The sequence below is a fragment of the Octopus bimaculoides genome, chromosome 20 (genome assembly GCF_046866305.1).
Source record: "Octopus bimaculoides isolate indiv1 chromosome 20, ASM4686630v1, whole genome shotgun sequence".
NCBI lineage: Eukaryota > Metazoa > Mollusca > Cephalopoda > Octopoda > Octopodidae > Octopus > Octopus bimaculoides.
The window spans coordinates 30,517,860-30,534,223 of record NC_142947.1 but is presented as its reverse complement, the minus strand read 5'-3'; the positions used below and the strand labels follow the sequence as shown (position 1 = coordinate 30,534,223).

The 16,364-nt window shown below is 37.8% G+C and overlaps 1 protein-coding gene across 4 annotated transcripts in view; it reads right to left on the bottom strand.

Annotated features, from left to right (window-relative positions):
* Positions 1-16,364, bottom strand: part of LOC106874284 (transmembrane protein 145) — a 74,205-nt gene that overhangs the window by 17,331 nt on the left and 40,510 nt on the right. For all 4 annotated transcript variants that reach the window (XM_089338316.1, XM_014921958.3, XM_089338314.1 and 1 more), the window contains exons 4-8: positions 15,402-15,605; positions 11,749-11,833; positions 10,836-10,907; positions 6,312-6,461; positions 2,511-2,683 (exon numbers count right to left, since the gene is read on the bottom strand). In XM_089338316.1, the coding sequence (XP_089194442.1) occupies positions 2,511-2,683; positions 6,312-6,461; positions 10,836-10,907; positions 11,749-11,833; positions 15,402-15,605 (684 nt within the window). The remainder of the gene's footprint in view (positions 1-2,510; positions 2,684-6,311; positions 6,462-10,835; positions 10,908-11,748; positions 11,834-15,401; positions 15,606-16,364) is intronic.

Sequence of the window (16,364 nt, the reverse complement as noted above, 5' to 3'; positions counted from 1 at the left end):
GCCAAAAAGTCTCAAAACAAAGCAAGAAGCCACTTAGTATAAAGGACCATGAAGAAGTAGAAATAATGACGAAAGGAATGAATTTACTTTAGATTTGAAAACTGTTCAGGTCATAAAAAGGAGGAAAACAATGAGATGGAAGAGAGTTCCAAAGTCTGGCAGTTTAAGGGAAAAAAGCTTCAACCATAGAAAGACTTCCTTATTTGTGGATGAAGACGCTGCAATTTTCAAGTCAAACAAGATGGCCTGTTCTACAAACATTACTGTTATATGTCAGACACTTCAGCTGCCTACTGTAAATGGGAGCATTCCCATTCATGTGAGCCAAAGAGTACTGATGCTGCTAAGGAAGGATCCAATCAGAGTTTCACAATAGGCAACTTCAGATCCATAACTCTAACACAGAGGTAAATATTTTAGCAAAAGGAGCTCATCAAGAGGTTGGCACTTATCTGTTATATAAAACTTTGACAGATTTACTACAAAAATTTCCACCTCATGCAATAAGTATAGAGATGTCACTGTACACTGTAGGGATCCAGCCTCTGAAAACAGTACCAAATCTGGCTATGCTTAGGACAGCTACCAAATAGCAATGGCTAACCCTGTTAAATGCTTTAGGCTGGTTTAAACTGAGAGGAACCTCACCGGAGCCCAGATATAGTGCTGACTCACTCATAGCTGTTCTAAGCATAACTGGATTCAGTACTGCTTTCAGAGGCTGGATCCCTACAATGTATAAGGACATTTCTCCAGTAGTCAAACTAAATGGCCACCTATTGAAATTATTTTGTATCACATACTTAACCCAACAAAGGTACCCTATCTCATCTGTTCTCTGTGTTTTGGCCCTGGAGTCATAGCTGCAGAATTTGGAGACATTGTGGAAGATTCTACTCAAACTGGGACACAGGAGAACAATGCCTGCACACATGGATAACATCACCATTACGTCAGACTCAGGAAACCAAGTGACTGGCATCATACTAAAGGAGTATAATATTGGTTTCAAATTTAGCTCAAGGCCAGCAAGTTCACAAAGTTGATTACATTGACTCCAGTACTCAAATGGTACTCATTTTAATGACCCTGAAATAATGAAAGGCAAAGTCAACCTTGGCGGAATTTGAACTCAGAACATAAGGACAGATGAAATACTGCTAAGCATTTTGCCTGGTGTGCTAACAATTCTGTCAGCTTGCTATCTTTTTCAACCAGACTGGGACATTTACTCCTTCAGTTCTTGTGGCAGGTTCCACTGGCTAAAAAGTCAGATGCCAACAACAACAAGGATGACTGTAAGGTGGCAAACACAGAATGAGGGCAATGCATAGCAGGGCTGTTTGTTGTTGTTTTTTCAGCCCTAGGTCAGTGCTGATTGCGTAAAGACGATCTTGCTATGACTATCCATCTTTTTTTTTTATATATATGTATCCAAAGCAACATTGTCCAATGTCATCGTCATCATTTTCAGGTCTGCTTTTCCATATTTGCATAGGTTTGATGAGTCTTTTCTAGCACAGTGTCTAGATTTGTTGCAGTCCTTTGTCATTTCCAAGACATCCAGCTTCTTAAGACCAAATTTTACCACCTTTTTCCAGGTTTTCCTATCATCTTCTGCCTCACTCAGAAATCACACCTTTTAGTATAAAGTTGTAAGTCTTTAGATGATGTCTTTTACGTTTCCTTTTCATTTAACATCATAGCTACAATACCAGTACTCACCTCTACCATTTGTACTCGTATTCTCCACACTTTTAGTGAAGGTGCATGGCTTAGTGGTTAGGGTATTCAGCTCATGGTCGTAAGGTCATGAGTTTGATTCTCAACAGCGCATTGTGTCCTTGAGCAAGACACTTTATTCCACGCTGCTCCAATTCACTTGGCTGGCAAAAATGAATTGAACCTGTAATTCAAAAGTCCAGCCTTGTCACATTCTGTGTCATGGTGAATCTCCCTGAGAACTACGTTAAGGGTACAAGTGTTTGTGGAGTACTCAACCACTTGTACGTTAAATTGATGAGTAGGCAGATCCTTTGATTGGATCAACTGGAACACTTGTAGTAACTGATGGAGTGCCAGTTATACTGATTATTTCAATTTCAAAAGTACTTTTGTTTGAAGATTTTTTTTCCAGTCTAATTTCAGTTAATGTTTCAATCATAAGTGAGTGGCAGAAGGACAAATTGTTGTTGTTTAATCTCTACCACCACCATTTCCCAGTGAACACTGATAAAGTACACTTATGACCAAAGGAGTTCCAGCTGTGAGCATTCAGCTAATTTAGAACTACATTATCTAATGTGCCCTTCCCTAGTTTAAGATGGTGATTTGAAGGAGATCTGGTTGCTATTTTAGCAAGTTTTGTTAATTGAATGAAATATTTGGACAAAAATCATCTTCAAAGACTAAGATGAAGATGTCAGTCAAGCACAGGTCAGTCAGTCCTAAGAATCAGACAACAGCTTGCAGAAAGAAATGAAATGGAAAAAAAATGAAAGAATGCTTACCTCAGCTTCCCAGATGAATATTCCAACATAGATGAAAACATAGACTGTCATGAATACAGCAACCTTGATGGAGCCTATTTGACTGATGTAACCCCTTGTAATGGTGAACCCTTTGCCAAGAAGAATTAACATCAACTGGAAAGTCATCACACTGACAGCTTGGCATATGTAGGCTGAAAAGAATTTTGGTTTCATTTAGTAATGAGTCAAACATGCGTGTCAAATACTCTGAGAAACAATTCAGCTATAATGGAAAGATAAAGAGACAAGGAAACTTTTCTATATGGATCCTCCATCAATTTCAATGATGAGGATTACAGTTGCTTGATGAACACGGTAAGGGTTTTTGAGTGACCAGCAGAGTACATTTATGAGCTTTCACACAATTTCTATCCATCCAGTTTCATTCACAAGTCTTTAATTGACCTGAATCCATAGAAGAAGACATTTGCCCACACTACTGCATCACGAGATTAAACCCAGAGCCTCATGGTTGGTTTCAAGGCAAAATACTCAACTATTCTACCATGTCTGCATCAAGAAGCATTTGCAAACTGATGGAATCTTTGGGATATCAGAAAATATGTTTCCTTACATAACAAATAACAGTTAACTACTGTCTTCATAGAAATATGGCTTGAGGTCTTAATACTCATGCCACCACACTAAGGACAGTAATTCAATGCTTGCGATACACTAGAACAGTCACACAATGTGTATGAGACACACTGGCAGAGGACGGTAAAACAATGGTTGTGGTGTAGTGGAGACAGTGACACAAGATTGCAGCATTTAACACACTAGGATCATAACAGAATGTGTGTAGGATACAGAGACTATCAGATAACACTTGTGACATGCTGGGACAATAACAGAATGCTTATGGCACGCTGGGATGGCAATACCTCATTGTTGATTTGCTGGAACAATAACAGAATACACATAGCAAGGTGGGAGGATGCCACTGAATTGGTGAAATGTTGGGAGGCTAACGTTGTACTCATGGCACTCTGCAACAGCAATCCTGCACACATAACACAACTATTGAAATTACATAACATTCAAGATTACAGAACACAATGTTAACACTTTTGTTACCATGCTTCTGTTGAAACACACTGCCTTGAATTTCAATAAATTTTGAAAATAATGAAGAACTTAGTAAAATAAATTTGTTATATTAAGCTGATGTTTTGAATGTAAATTAACAAAATTTTAATGGAAGTTTTTAATTTAAATCACTTTAAACAGAGAATTTATATCGTAGAACTAGAGGTAGTGTCAGGTGAGTTGGTATTAAAAGAGTTGAAACCATGACATAGCAGCAAAATAATTTTACAAATACAACAGCAACAACAATATTGTTTCTAATTTAGGAATAATGCCAGCAGTTTTAAGGAAAAGGAGTGAATCAATTAAATTAACCCCAGCATATATTCACAACAGCAATACCACTAGCCTATATCATTAGCCACAACTAAGGCCAATGACCCGCTGAAAAGTAACCAAATCTGCCTCAATTCACACCATTTAAAGCTAAAGGACAGGCATATTGGATTAATTAAGTCCTTAATTAATTATGCCTGAAAACAAGATGGGAAATTCATAGTCTCAACACAGCATGATAAAATGAAAAAAAAAGTTACTTTAGCAAGAAATAATTAGAGTGATTTTAGCTAATTTTAGGATGCTCTTTCTGAATACAAAGTCAATTTTGCTCCATCACAACTAGGTTTTGATCTACAAGATGACCAACTACATACCAAATTTACAAAAATTTAATGGAGTGTGTTTCTATTAGTCATTTAAGAATGCTTTTGATTGTGACAACCTTTAATGAGAGAGAGCTGTAAAAGTAGATATAACACATATTAGGTCATGACCTATTTTTAGAACACTTTGATTTATATGCATGTTTTGGGTGTTTTCGTGACTTGTATCAAATTGGTAATTGCTCTGTACATTGTGGAATGTTGTCTTTTATTTCTCTACTTTGCATTGCTTCAAGACATGTATGTCGCAATGACAGATCATTTTTGTTGCTTCTGTGGGAAATATGCATTCAAGAACTAAAAGAAACATCACAGCACTCATACAAATAAGATACAAAGATTACTTCAAAGTGAAACTTGGAGGCCAAGATTCGTTCCACATATTGTATACAGTAATTTGTTATTTTAACAGTGACTAATCATAGTTTAGTATATTAATAAATTACATGCAATATCACAAGATTAGACACTTTCTTCTGGAAATGTAGTATATGTGAGATATCTTATAGATAAAAGTGTAGACATGAAAGAGCGAAATGAATTTCATATTCCATAAAGAGCACTCTAAACTTGACTAATATCATGGGCTAGAAGAGGCCTCATGTCAGGCCCCACACCAGATGGCTGAACATGACTGGGGAAGATCTCCAGAGGTTTAATGTCACCATAGAGGATATACAGAGGGGCTAACATGGGACTGCCAGCAATGGACAGCACTAGGGGACCTGGTCAGCTCTATGCATGATGACATCTCTAGGAGCACTAACTTGGGATGACCCCAGCTCCAAGAGCATGAAGCAAGCAAGCAAGATGTACCTTAAGTAAGGTTTGCTAAAAAAATTAGTGTCATGAAGTGTAATTTAGTCTGTTCAATCAGGGCTGCTCGGGAACTAAACGCCACCATCATAGAACACCATTTCAAAAATGCCATCCATCCTACTCAGCCCAAACAAACACCAAAATGACAACATCAAACACAACATAGAGACGGTCACAACTAGAGGCTGTCAACATTCTATAAATTATTTCCAGGAAATTGAGAGTATCAAACAAATAATTCCCAGGTAGAAACACCATTTTTTCCTCAAAGATTTGGACACTAGAAACCAAGAATCATGAATATTAAAATTCATTGTTAAAAAATACTTATAAAAAAAAAAAGAATTTATGAAATAGAAAAAGACAAAAAAAAATCCTTAATTCTATTAATACTTCCAATTTCATGAGATTGATAGTGCTATGAAAGCAGCAAAAAAAAAACAAAAAAAACATTAGTTTCATCAGCCATACTTTTCCATACTGGCTTAGGTCATGTTAGAAGAAGGTATTAACTTTGGAGTTTTCATTCTTCTAAATTGATTGCTTTCACTGCAGCTAAGAAGCTCAATCTACTCTTATAAAAATCTATTTAACTCATAGATGGGACCCTAACAAAAACTACTGTTCTGGGTCAGAACAGACCTGGGAGTAATGGTAATTAAGGAGTGACTTGATGCTCCCCACAACTCCAGAAGTTCCAAACTGAAGCCTCACCACCAGATGCAATTTAATGTCTTACCCAGGACTACATCAGAACCTAGACTGCAAAATAGGTTGTTTTCTGGAAGACCAGCAGTTGCCCAAGCATACCAGCCTCCCCTCTTCATGTCACCGATGTTATTCAAGGGAAAGGCAAAAGCTGACACAGTTATGTTACAACTCATTTCTACAGCTGAGTGAACTGGAGCAACATGAAATACAGTGTCTTGCTCAAGAACACAACACACAGCTTGCACCAGGAATCAAACTTAAAAAACTCATGATTTTGATGCTCTAACCACTGAGCCATGCCCCTTCACTCCCATCCTACATACACTATACATAAACCTGTGCATGTTGAAGAGCATGCTATAGTCCTTAGCAGACACACTATTATGCACATACAATAGAAGACACATACACTCAAAGACACAGACAGAAACACACACACACACATACACACACAAAGAATTATACATGTCCAAAAGAGGTAAGTTTGAGTGATTCTTACCCAATATTTTATACTCCCTTTTCTCAATGCCAGTCTCTGCGTACTTGCCATAATGAATACAGATGAAAAATAGGAAGCCAATATACATCATTATAGAGAAGATGAACATCTTGTAAGTGGAGTGGTAGAGCTGACGGTTACGGAGGATTACTGAAACACACAAACAAAACAATATTTCACTATTATTATTATTATTATTATTATTATTACTATTATTTATCATTATGTCTGATCCTCCACCCCATTTTTATGTAATACTGTTTTGTTTATTGGAAAACTACTATTTTTAAATCTCACAACATGACTAGTTGTCACTTTGAAAACTATATATTTCAAATGGGAATTTGGTAGCGCCACCTCTAGCTGAATAATTATCCTGTGCTGATGAAGAAAAATAACCCAGAAATCGCGGTACACAGATATTGTTTTGAGCTGAGTGGGGTTGCTAGATTCCCTTGTTCGAAAATATAAGGACACAGATCGTGTCATATAGCCAGCTGGAGACGACGTCTCCTGGGGCTAAATTACAGCAACATTAGTCCTAAACCAGGACTGCCATGTTATGTTAGCAAACAATCTTTACTGTTTTGTTTATATTCACATATAGGCACAGATGTGGTTGTGTGGTAAGAAGCTTGCTTCCCAACCCCATGGTTCCAGGTTCAGTCCCATTGTGTGGCACCTTGGGAAAGTGTTTTCTACTATAGCCTCAGGCTAACCAAAGCCTTGTGAGTGGATTTGGTAGACAGAAACTGAAAGAAGCCAGTTTGTGTGTGCATCTGTGTGTGTCTTTGTGTCTGTATCTATCCCCCACCACTGCTTGACAACCAGTGTTGGTGTGTTTACATCCACATAACTTAGCAATTTGGCAAAAAAGAACAATAGAATAAGTACCAGGCTTCAGCTACACCACAAACATTAGATCAGTGTTTCCCAACCTATTTTCCCCCAGGTCCCACTATAACTTTCCTGAAAAATTTATGCCCCACCAGTGGTTGGACAAAAACAACTTTATTTTTAATATTTTATCACAAAAGGCAGCAAGCAGACAGAATCGTTAGCATGCTGGGCAAAATGCTTAAGAAGTACTTTGTCCATCATTGCACTCTGAGTTCAAATTCCACAGTGGTCAATTCTGCCTTTCATCCTTCCAGGGTCACTAAAACAAACATACCAGTTGAGCACTGGGATCGATGGAATTGATTTACCCACTCCCCTGAAATTATTGGTCTCATGTCAAAATCTAAAGCTAATATTTTATCAATCATCTAACACATAAAGAATCTACTGGTAACTCTTTCAAGGAGTACAAAAAGAAAATGAATACATTATTGACTAAGAAGGAAAAAGCGAATCACTTTAATGAGAACCTTGTCCCTGGTGAATACAGTAGATTTTCTTGATTCACGATAACAATTTTGTTAGTTTCAATCAAGGCATTAGAATAGCACTATACTGTAGCAAACAGCCTTCATACAGTATACTTGGCTGGAGGGATTGGTTTGGCTAGGCTGGGTAATAAGTGTAGTATGTTTGCTGTAAAAAAACGATTTTCACAATTCCATGTCCCACCAAAAAAAAAAAAAAAAGTTTTGAATCCCATGCCATGCCACAATTTTCCAAGGCCCCATGTTGGGAGTCACTGCAGTAGATACTCAAATAAAAAGCAGGCACAGTCAAAAAGTATATAATACAATAAAGTATATAATATTGTCTACCCTGGTGTGATGTCAGTCTGTAGAAGAAACTTTACACCCATAAAAAAAGACTATCTTTTTTAATCTTTTATCTTTTACTTGTTTCAGACCATGGCCATGCTGGGGCACTTCCTGGAAGAATTTTTATGAAACAAATCACCCCCAGTACTTATTTTTTTCAAGCCTGGTACTTATTCTAATGGTCTCTTTTGCCAAACCGCTATGTTACAGGGATATAAACATACCAAATGCAGTTGTCAAAGGGTGGTGGCGACAAAGACAAACACATTCACTCTCACACACACACAGAAATATTTCACTATTATTATTATTATTGTTCAGTAGTTTTATTTTTATAACGTGCTTTCACTTCACTACCAAGCGCAGCTCTGTGTGCCTTGGGTATGTGCTGTGGTTTGCTGTGATGCTCTTATGGTTACTGTTTTGAAAGTGTTTTGCGTAGGATGTGTGCTGTACCCAGTAGTGCAATTTTCTGTATGTTATATATATTTGTAAGTCCTGGTGTTTTTGTTTTTGTTTTTGTTATTATTATTATTATTATTATTATTATTATTATTATTATTATTATTATTATTATTATTATTATTATTATTATTATTAAGGTGGTGAGCTGGTAGAATCATTAGCATACCAGGCAAAATGCTTAGTAATATTTCGCCTGTCTGCATGTTCTGAGTTCAAGTTCCACCAAGGTCGACTTTGCCTTTCATCCTTTTGGGGTCAATAAATTAAGTACCAGTCAAAGACTGGGGTCAGTGTAATCGACTAGCCCACTCCCCCAAAATTTCAGGCCTTGTGCCTTTAGTAGAAAGGATTATTATTACCTCCACCTTAGCGAAGGCAGAGGTATTATTTTCAGCTGTGTTTGTTTACTTGCTTGTCCATGGACAAGATATCTCAAGAACTTCTGGATGGATTCGGATGAAACTTTCAGGGATGTTTGGCCTCATGACTGGCATGAACTGATTAGATTTTGGGATCAATCTGGTACCAGACAAGGATTCTGGATTATTTTCCCGTTTTTTTAACTTAATTTTTGAGAACGGTCAGATTCATTTTTAGTATTCTCGTTTGTGAGAGCAGTCAAGTTTATTTCAGATATTCTCATTTTCAAAATTACTTCTGGTTAATCGTTGAGAGGATGTTGGTGTTGCCTTGGTGGAGGTTTGCGCTCTCTGAGAGCTCTTGTTGTTGTTGTTGTTGTTACTACTACTACTGCTGCTGCTGCTGCTGCTGCTGCTGCTGCTGCTGCTGCTGCTGCTGCTGCTGCTACTACTACTACTACTACTACTACTACTACTACTACTACTACTAATAATAATAATAATAATAATAAGGTGGCAAACTAGCAGAATCATTAGTATGCTGGATAAAGTGCTTAGCAGCATTTCACCTGTCTACACATTCTAAGTTCAAATTCCGCAGAGGCCAACTTTGCCTTTCATCCTAGTGCCTTTAGTAAAAAGGATTATTATTAACATTACTACTATTATTACCATAATCATTATGTCATAACATTTATATATATATATATATATATATATATATATATATAAAATACATAATGGTCTTTTTTCAGTTTCTGTCAACTAAAACCACTCACAAGGATTTTGTAGGTCCAAGACTATAGCAGAAGACACTTGCCCAAGGTGCCATGCAGTGGAACTGAACCCAGAACCATGTAGTTGAGAAACAAACTTCTTATCACAGAGCCACACGTCATTTATGCATGTAGGAAGTTACAATATTGTTGTGGGCCATTTTACAGATTTCCCCTCCAACAGTCTTTGTGGTGGGGGTTTGATGCCTGAATATGTAAAAGGAGACTGCAAGAGATAGTTGTCAAATATCTCCACAGACTAATCATACACATACTGGGAAACCTAGTCTAGACTTTCATGCTGATAGTCAAGCCTTCACAACCAGTAAATAATAAGAGTGACCTGGTGGCAGGAGATGTCATATATTATGACACCTATCCTGCAACATTTTGGTGTGCTCAGCTACCAGCCCAGGCTCAGCTGCTCATCAGGCTAAGGAAAGCAAACTGTCAAGGTATCGGTCACTCTCTGCCAGCATTCTCGACCCTGCTCACCACAGCTATTGGGGTGGAGATGGCTATCCAGAAGTGCAAACCCCATGAGTCAGAGTGGCTGTTCCACAGCATCTCCCTTACCATCCTTGGGGCAGCGCGTTTTCCATTTTGCCTGCTGAATGTGGTATGATGTCAGCAACTGGGGAGCTGACCGCTGACCGGAACGGCGAGCTGACCAGAAGAGGAAGAAGGGCCGAGGGAGCCTCAATCAGGATTTCGTGCCCTTTTCGAACGGGGTTGTTGTGAGGAGAGGACGTGCCAAGCAATCGTCTGGGTGTTGGGTGAAGCAGCTGCTATTTCTAGTGTTCTTTGGGTCGGGCAAGCCACGAGGATCGGATACCACAGGACAGACTCGTGCAAAGGATGGAATCCGAGGTAAGCCGATTACTTCTACTCGCACGCATACACCACACTGAAACCATGAGGCAGTCTGATTCTTACCTGCATAAATGATGTGTGGCCCTGTGAAGATGCAGGCATGGCTCTGTGATAAGAAGTTTGTTTTCCAACTACATGGTTCTGGGTTCAGTCCCACTACATAGCACTTTGGACAAGTGTCTTCGGCTAGAGCCTGGGACCAATCAAAGCCTTATGACTTTAATGCAAAGTTACTGCATATAAATTGCTCTGTTAAATTCTCATTTCTGACACATTTCTTCTCAAGAAAAATAAACTATATTACATTAAATGGTGTGTGTTAAAGAGACTTACTAGAAAAGACAACAGCAACACAGGCCAAGATGACAAAGAAGATCAGAAATGCTATGTCCACTTCTAGAATAGCTACAAATAGAAATAAAAATAGGTTAATAAACTACCAGTACTGACCATAGACATACTTTTTAACCACACATTGACTACACACACAGTTCTATTCACACTGTGCACAAGTGTCATTCTCACACATACATATATGCACATACTAACCACAGAGTTCACATGTTGGTCACACACTGATTACATTCCACACATACTGACCTTCCCATATAAATTACTGCAATGAAAAAGCCTATAAGTGGTCAGCATATCTGATAGTCATAACAATCAAATCTTCCTCAAATTTCAAACTTTCGATCTTAAGAAAGGAAAGGATGCATTGGATAATTGAGCCTCAAACACATCACAAAAACCAGAAAAAGGAATGGTCTAAGCTGGAAGGTCTTTTAACCATAGGCCTAACCAGTGCTGACCTGATGTTAAAAAAGAATAACACACTAACTGCAGAGTTCACATAGACTGTAATTTTCAAACACTGATGTCACACACACAGAGTTCATTTACTGACCATAGAGCTCTTAATACACACACACTCACAGACCACACATCACACACACACTCCAGCCTTAGTTTACACATACACATCATCTACACTACACACACATGCCAACATTGAACACACATACTCACACACACACACATTCATATCCACATCAACCACACCCACATGCACACACAATCAACTACATACACATTAAGCACACACATCCACTGCACTGTACACACACTAACCACACATTATACACACATGCGTCAACCACACAGTACACATACATGCACACACACACAATGCACACAAACATATCACACAATAAACACACCTTAACAGAAAAGTAAGAGATCTTACTAAATTGGTCAGCAGACAGTTCCCTGTGGAAATAATCCCCAAGATTACCATTGGTCAGGTGTAGGTAGTAGGTGAGATTGATACCCTGTAATAAGGAGAGACAAGCCACAAATTTACAGTCAGGTCATTGGATAATGTATATGATACTGAAAGAAGTACCATAGAGGTAAAAATGTAGTGAGTAGCATGGCAGTGTTGGTGTCGGTAGCGTGTAAATATTAACACAATGGTATGAGTTTAAGAAGTACAAATATTTGTAGCAGGAACATTCAGCAATCACCTGATGATGAGATTCACTGAATATTGCCCCCATGAACAATAAAATCTGACAAATCACAACTTCATGTAGAATAGGCTCCACCCGTGGCAGCTTGTAGATAAAATTAGTGAGGGTGCTGCTTCAGGAGATTTTTAGCCATTGTTTTAAAATTGTGTAAAAGGAAACAAACATATAAAAAAAATATTTACATATAAACTTGATCAGTTCATGTGTTAGCCACTGTCAGGTAGAGTGTTTAATTTGTTCACTGAACACGTTTTTCAACCCCACCGCCAAATCACAAAATAAGGGGGGAAAATCTGCCTTATTTTTCAAATCCTGGCAGCAACACTGAAGCTGGAAGTAGGATAATAATCTAATTCTACACTTTATCACTTTCAAGAATATAAACATGTTTTTAAGCACAACACATGCAGAGTCAAAAAGAACAATACCTTTCACCAGCACTACAAGAATAACAGCGCTCTCTTTCCCCAACATGAAGCTTCCTTTCTTGGCCATGTGAGCATGCACACAACAGCCAAACACTGTGTTGCTGGAACTGTGAAGCACACAGTTCTATACAAGGATTTTTGTATTTTTTTCATAAACTAGGGGATGGCTACTGACATTAAGCTTAAGGATTATATAATGTACAAGTATAAAGAAAGAATTAAAGAAAAAACGACTCATTATATTGAATGTTATCAATAATATCAAGTGGAAATAGGGGGTGCTGCAGTTCCACAGTGCCTATAGGGCTTTCCTATAAGTAGGTTATCTCCCTTGGCTAGGCGGCGCTCCATGTAGATAATTAAACTTCCGGAGGCTAACCCACGCCATTGTTATTGTTTTACGTCTTATCATGGATATAAAGCAGCTTGATGATTCAGCTATCGAAGTACTTACTGTGCCTGAGTTAAAGGAATATTTAAGATTATATGGACAGTATGTTACTGGAAGAAAGGCGGACTTGACTGAAAGGTTGAAAGGAATAAAAATTTTGTCGATGAAGAATGTCAACAAAGTAAATTCATCGGACGATAAGCCTGAAGTATCGGACGATACTTCAGACAGGAATAAGCAGAAGCTTATATCTCCTCTCGGTGAAGTATTGCCTGATCTAAAGATCTTTGTAAGTTGCCGAATTTCACAGATAATGACATAATTACCTCGTACTACGGATGAAAGCAAAGCAACAGTTAAGGAGTGGCATATTTTACCACGACAGACACGTACACAGCATCGAATACCATGATGTGAGTGAAAGCTGCTCTCACTGTATCGTCCGGTGTCTGGTAATCCCTTCGATACCGAGATCAAACCAAAAAAAGAATCCTGAGCACAGAGTGTGGGTAATTATGTCAAATGTCACTGGCAATGTGCATTTAGCTGATTGCAACTTTTAAAGCAAGTCACTGAGCATGCGTACATGTCATACGGGAGAGTTCCAATCAGGGGTGGATAACACCTTATAGGAAAGCTGCCACTGGACTTCACCAACAATTTCATCTTTTGGTGCACTTCCTTCTGAGCCCATTCATCAGTATAAATTCAGCACACTTGACATAGAGTTTTGAGATGCAGCAGAGAGAGCTTTGACAGACACCATAGGAGATGGCCAACAGAGATGGTGGACTATAGCTAACAACATAATGGCAATGAACAGTCAGAGGATGAAAGGCATGGATCTTTGTGGTTTTCATCATTGTTTACAATTATTTAAAAAAAAGTTTTTTAATGTATCATATAGATGTAATCTTTGACGCTGAATCCAAATTTGTTATTCCAGAAAAATTTTGCAAAAATGTTACAGGTGTTCAAAGTTTGATAATTTTCAGAATTTTCAGCCAATCAGAAAACAGCACATTTGCTGCCACTTCCATCATCGGGAGGGGGGAGGGGCATCGGTATGTCAAAGCATTGCTAGAAATAACAGTCAAAACATTAAAATATATACAAATGAAGTTAACATTAAAACATTCACAAGCAAATTAAATATTTAAAAGTTACGAACAAACAAACCAACAGGAATTGCTAGAAACAACAGTCAAAACATTATTTAAAACAGACATTTATTAGTTAAAAAAAAATCAAGAATGAAAGTTTGCAAATACATTCTAGGATTTTATAAAATAAACTAGCTGGCTCTGTGCCGTCAAAAATGACGGCCAATTGTAGTATTTTATATATAAATATGGATGGTAAATCAAATCAATACACTTGCCAATGTTATCTAGTGGTTGTCTTTACACACACACACACACACACACACACACACACACATACCTCCCTTTTACATTTACACACATATACTCACACAGAGTTGAAATGCTCCCACTACCAGTTTGCCATCACCCCTTCCTTCCTTATTCATCTATCACCCCTTCCTTTCTCATTCATATGTTGTAACGGAGAAAAACACAAGAGTATTATTATAGTAGAAGATTATCTTTTTCATATCTCCTTCTCCTTCTTGTATGCATGTGCAGCATCTTTAGTTACTATGGAAGCAGAGCTTTTCGCCTTGGTGATGTGTAAAAAACTTGCTTCTGATTGGTGAAAATACCCAAATTTTGCAAATTTTAAAGGCTAGTAACTTTTTAATTTTGGATTTATAGCGAAAATGCATTTTATTTTCATAATTAGTACACAAAACTTAATCCAAATACCAAATTTAAAAACAATTGGAACAAAATTGTAAACAGTGATGAAAACCATACAAAAATCCAAAGGCAAGCGACTAACCACACTATCTGCTGCTACAACTGCACCAAAAACATTAACATTCAAAACTCTCGATGTTTTGTCATTCATACTAATAATATTTTTTGTGTACGAAAAGAATAAAATTTTGTTTATCAAAAATCTCAACAGATTTCACTGTCTACTTTCTCATGCAATTGGTGACCCTGTCTTCTTTCTTCTACATAGCTATACTCTAAAAGGATATCACTATAGCAGTAGTGCAAAGAGCACCAGTGTTGGTAACCTAGATGGTACCATCATGATAGCAGTAGTGTTAGGGAGCAGCACTGTTCTGGTAGTCTAGAAAATTCTTTGTGGTTGCAAGTAAACATTGTGACTCTCTAGAAAATTTAGTGACTCCACTGTTTATTCTTTCCAAAGGCCATCATTCACCAAGCTACTCGCCAATGCACACTATCTCCAAACAACACCATGACTCCTAAGGTCACACCTCACCAAACACTGTAATATCAACAGATTATGACTCACTCAAAACACTTCTACTGCACAACAGCAACAACAACAATACTCACAGCCATGACAGGGATCTGTAGCTTCAAACTCAGAGAGTCAGCACAGCTAAAAACCTACACAACAGCAGAAGTTTCTTGAGAGGAAGATTAGTAAAAGGGAGTTGAATACTCACATTGTTGTTAACTGGTTTACATCGTCCAACAGTGATGAACCACCAACGTGGTCTGATCGACCGGAAGAACCTGATTCCATCACATTTATTGTAACTGTAGCCACTATGGTTCATCAGCTGACATCCTGACCATTCATAGTCTTCAGACAGGTCAATAATTTGGAAGTAATCAGGCTGCAGTACAGATACCTTGTCTTCACATGTCTGTATGAAATGTAAGAAACCATTGCAAAAGTTGTTGGTATACCCATGTTGTTTGGTTATTTCATATGAAAACTGGTAAACAATAACATCACTGATTGCAGGATTCCAATGACATAATTACTGGCTCACTGCATTTCTGACAGAATGACAAGACTGATGAATCAGGGGTCCACACAAAACCTCGCTAGGACTAAACTCCCTTCTGGACTATGTGAATGAGAGGAAGACCATGGAGGAATTTCTGAATGACGTAGAGTACAACATCAGGTTGTAGTAAAATTAACTTTAAAAGAACTTCAACATAAAATGATAAGAACAAAAATTATGGTTTAAAAATTGCATGGTTCTTTTTTTTTTACATGGGGAGGGGGGTTATCCTCATAGTTTTTCTTTCCTTGTTTTTTTTTCCCTAGGGGGTTTTGTCCTACACTTGATGAATCAATAAAGTTGTAAGAGTAGCAGACAAAATGCCTTGTGGTACATGTTCCACTTCTCTGCACTCTGAGTTCAAATTCTGTCAAGGACAACTTTGCCTTTCATCCATTCAAGGATGGTAAGTTATTAATGTCTAAGGTGGTTCACAGGCAGAATTATTAGAGCAGTGGACAAGACACCTGGCAATATTTGTTCCCCATTTTTATATTCTGAGTTCGTGAGTGGCAGACTTAATCTATCAAATAATTCAACAACATTCTCTGGTCCATGAATGCTTTTAACAGAGTTCATTCTGTTGCAAGAATTCATGCCATATCTAATTTG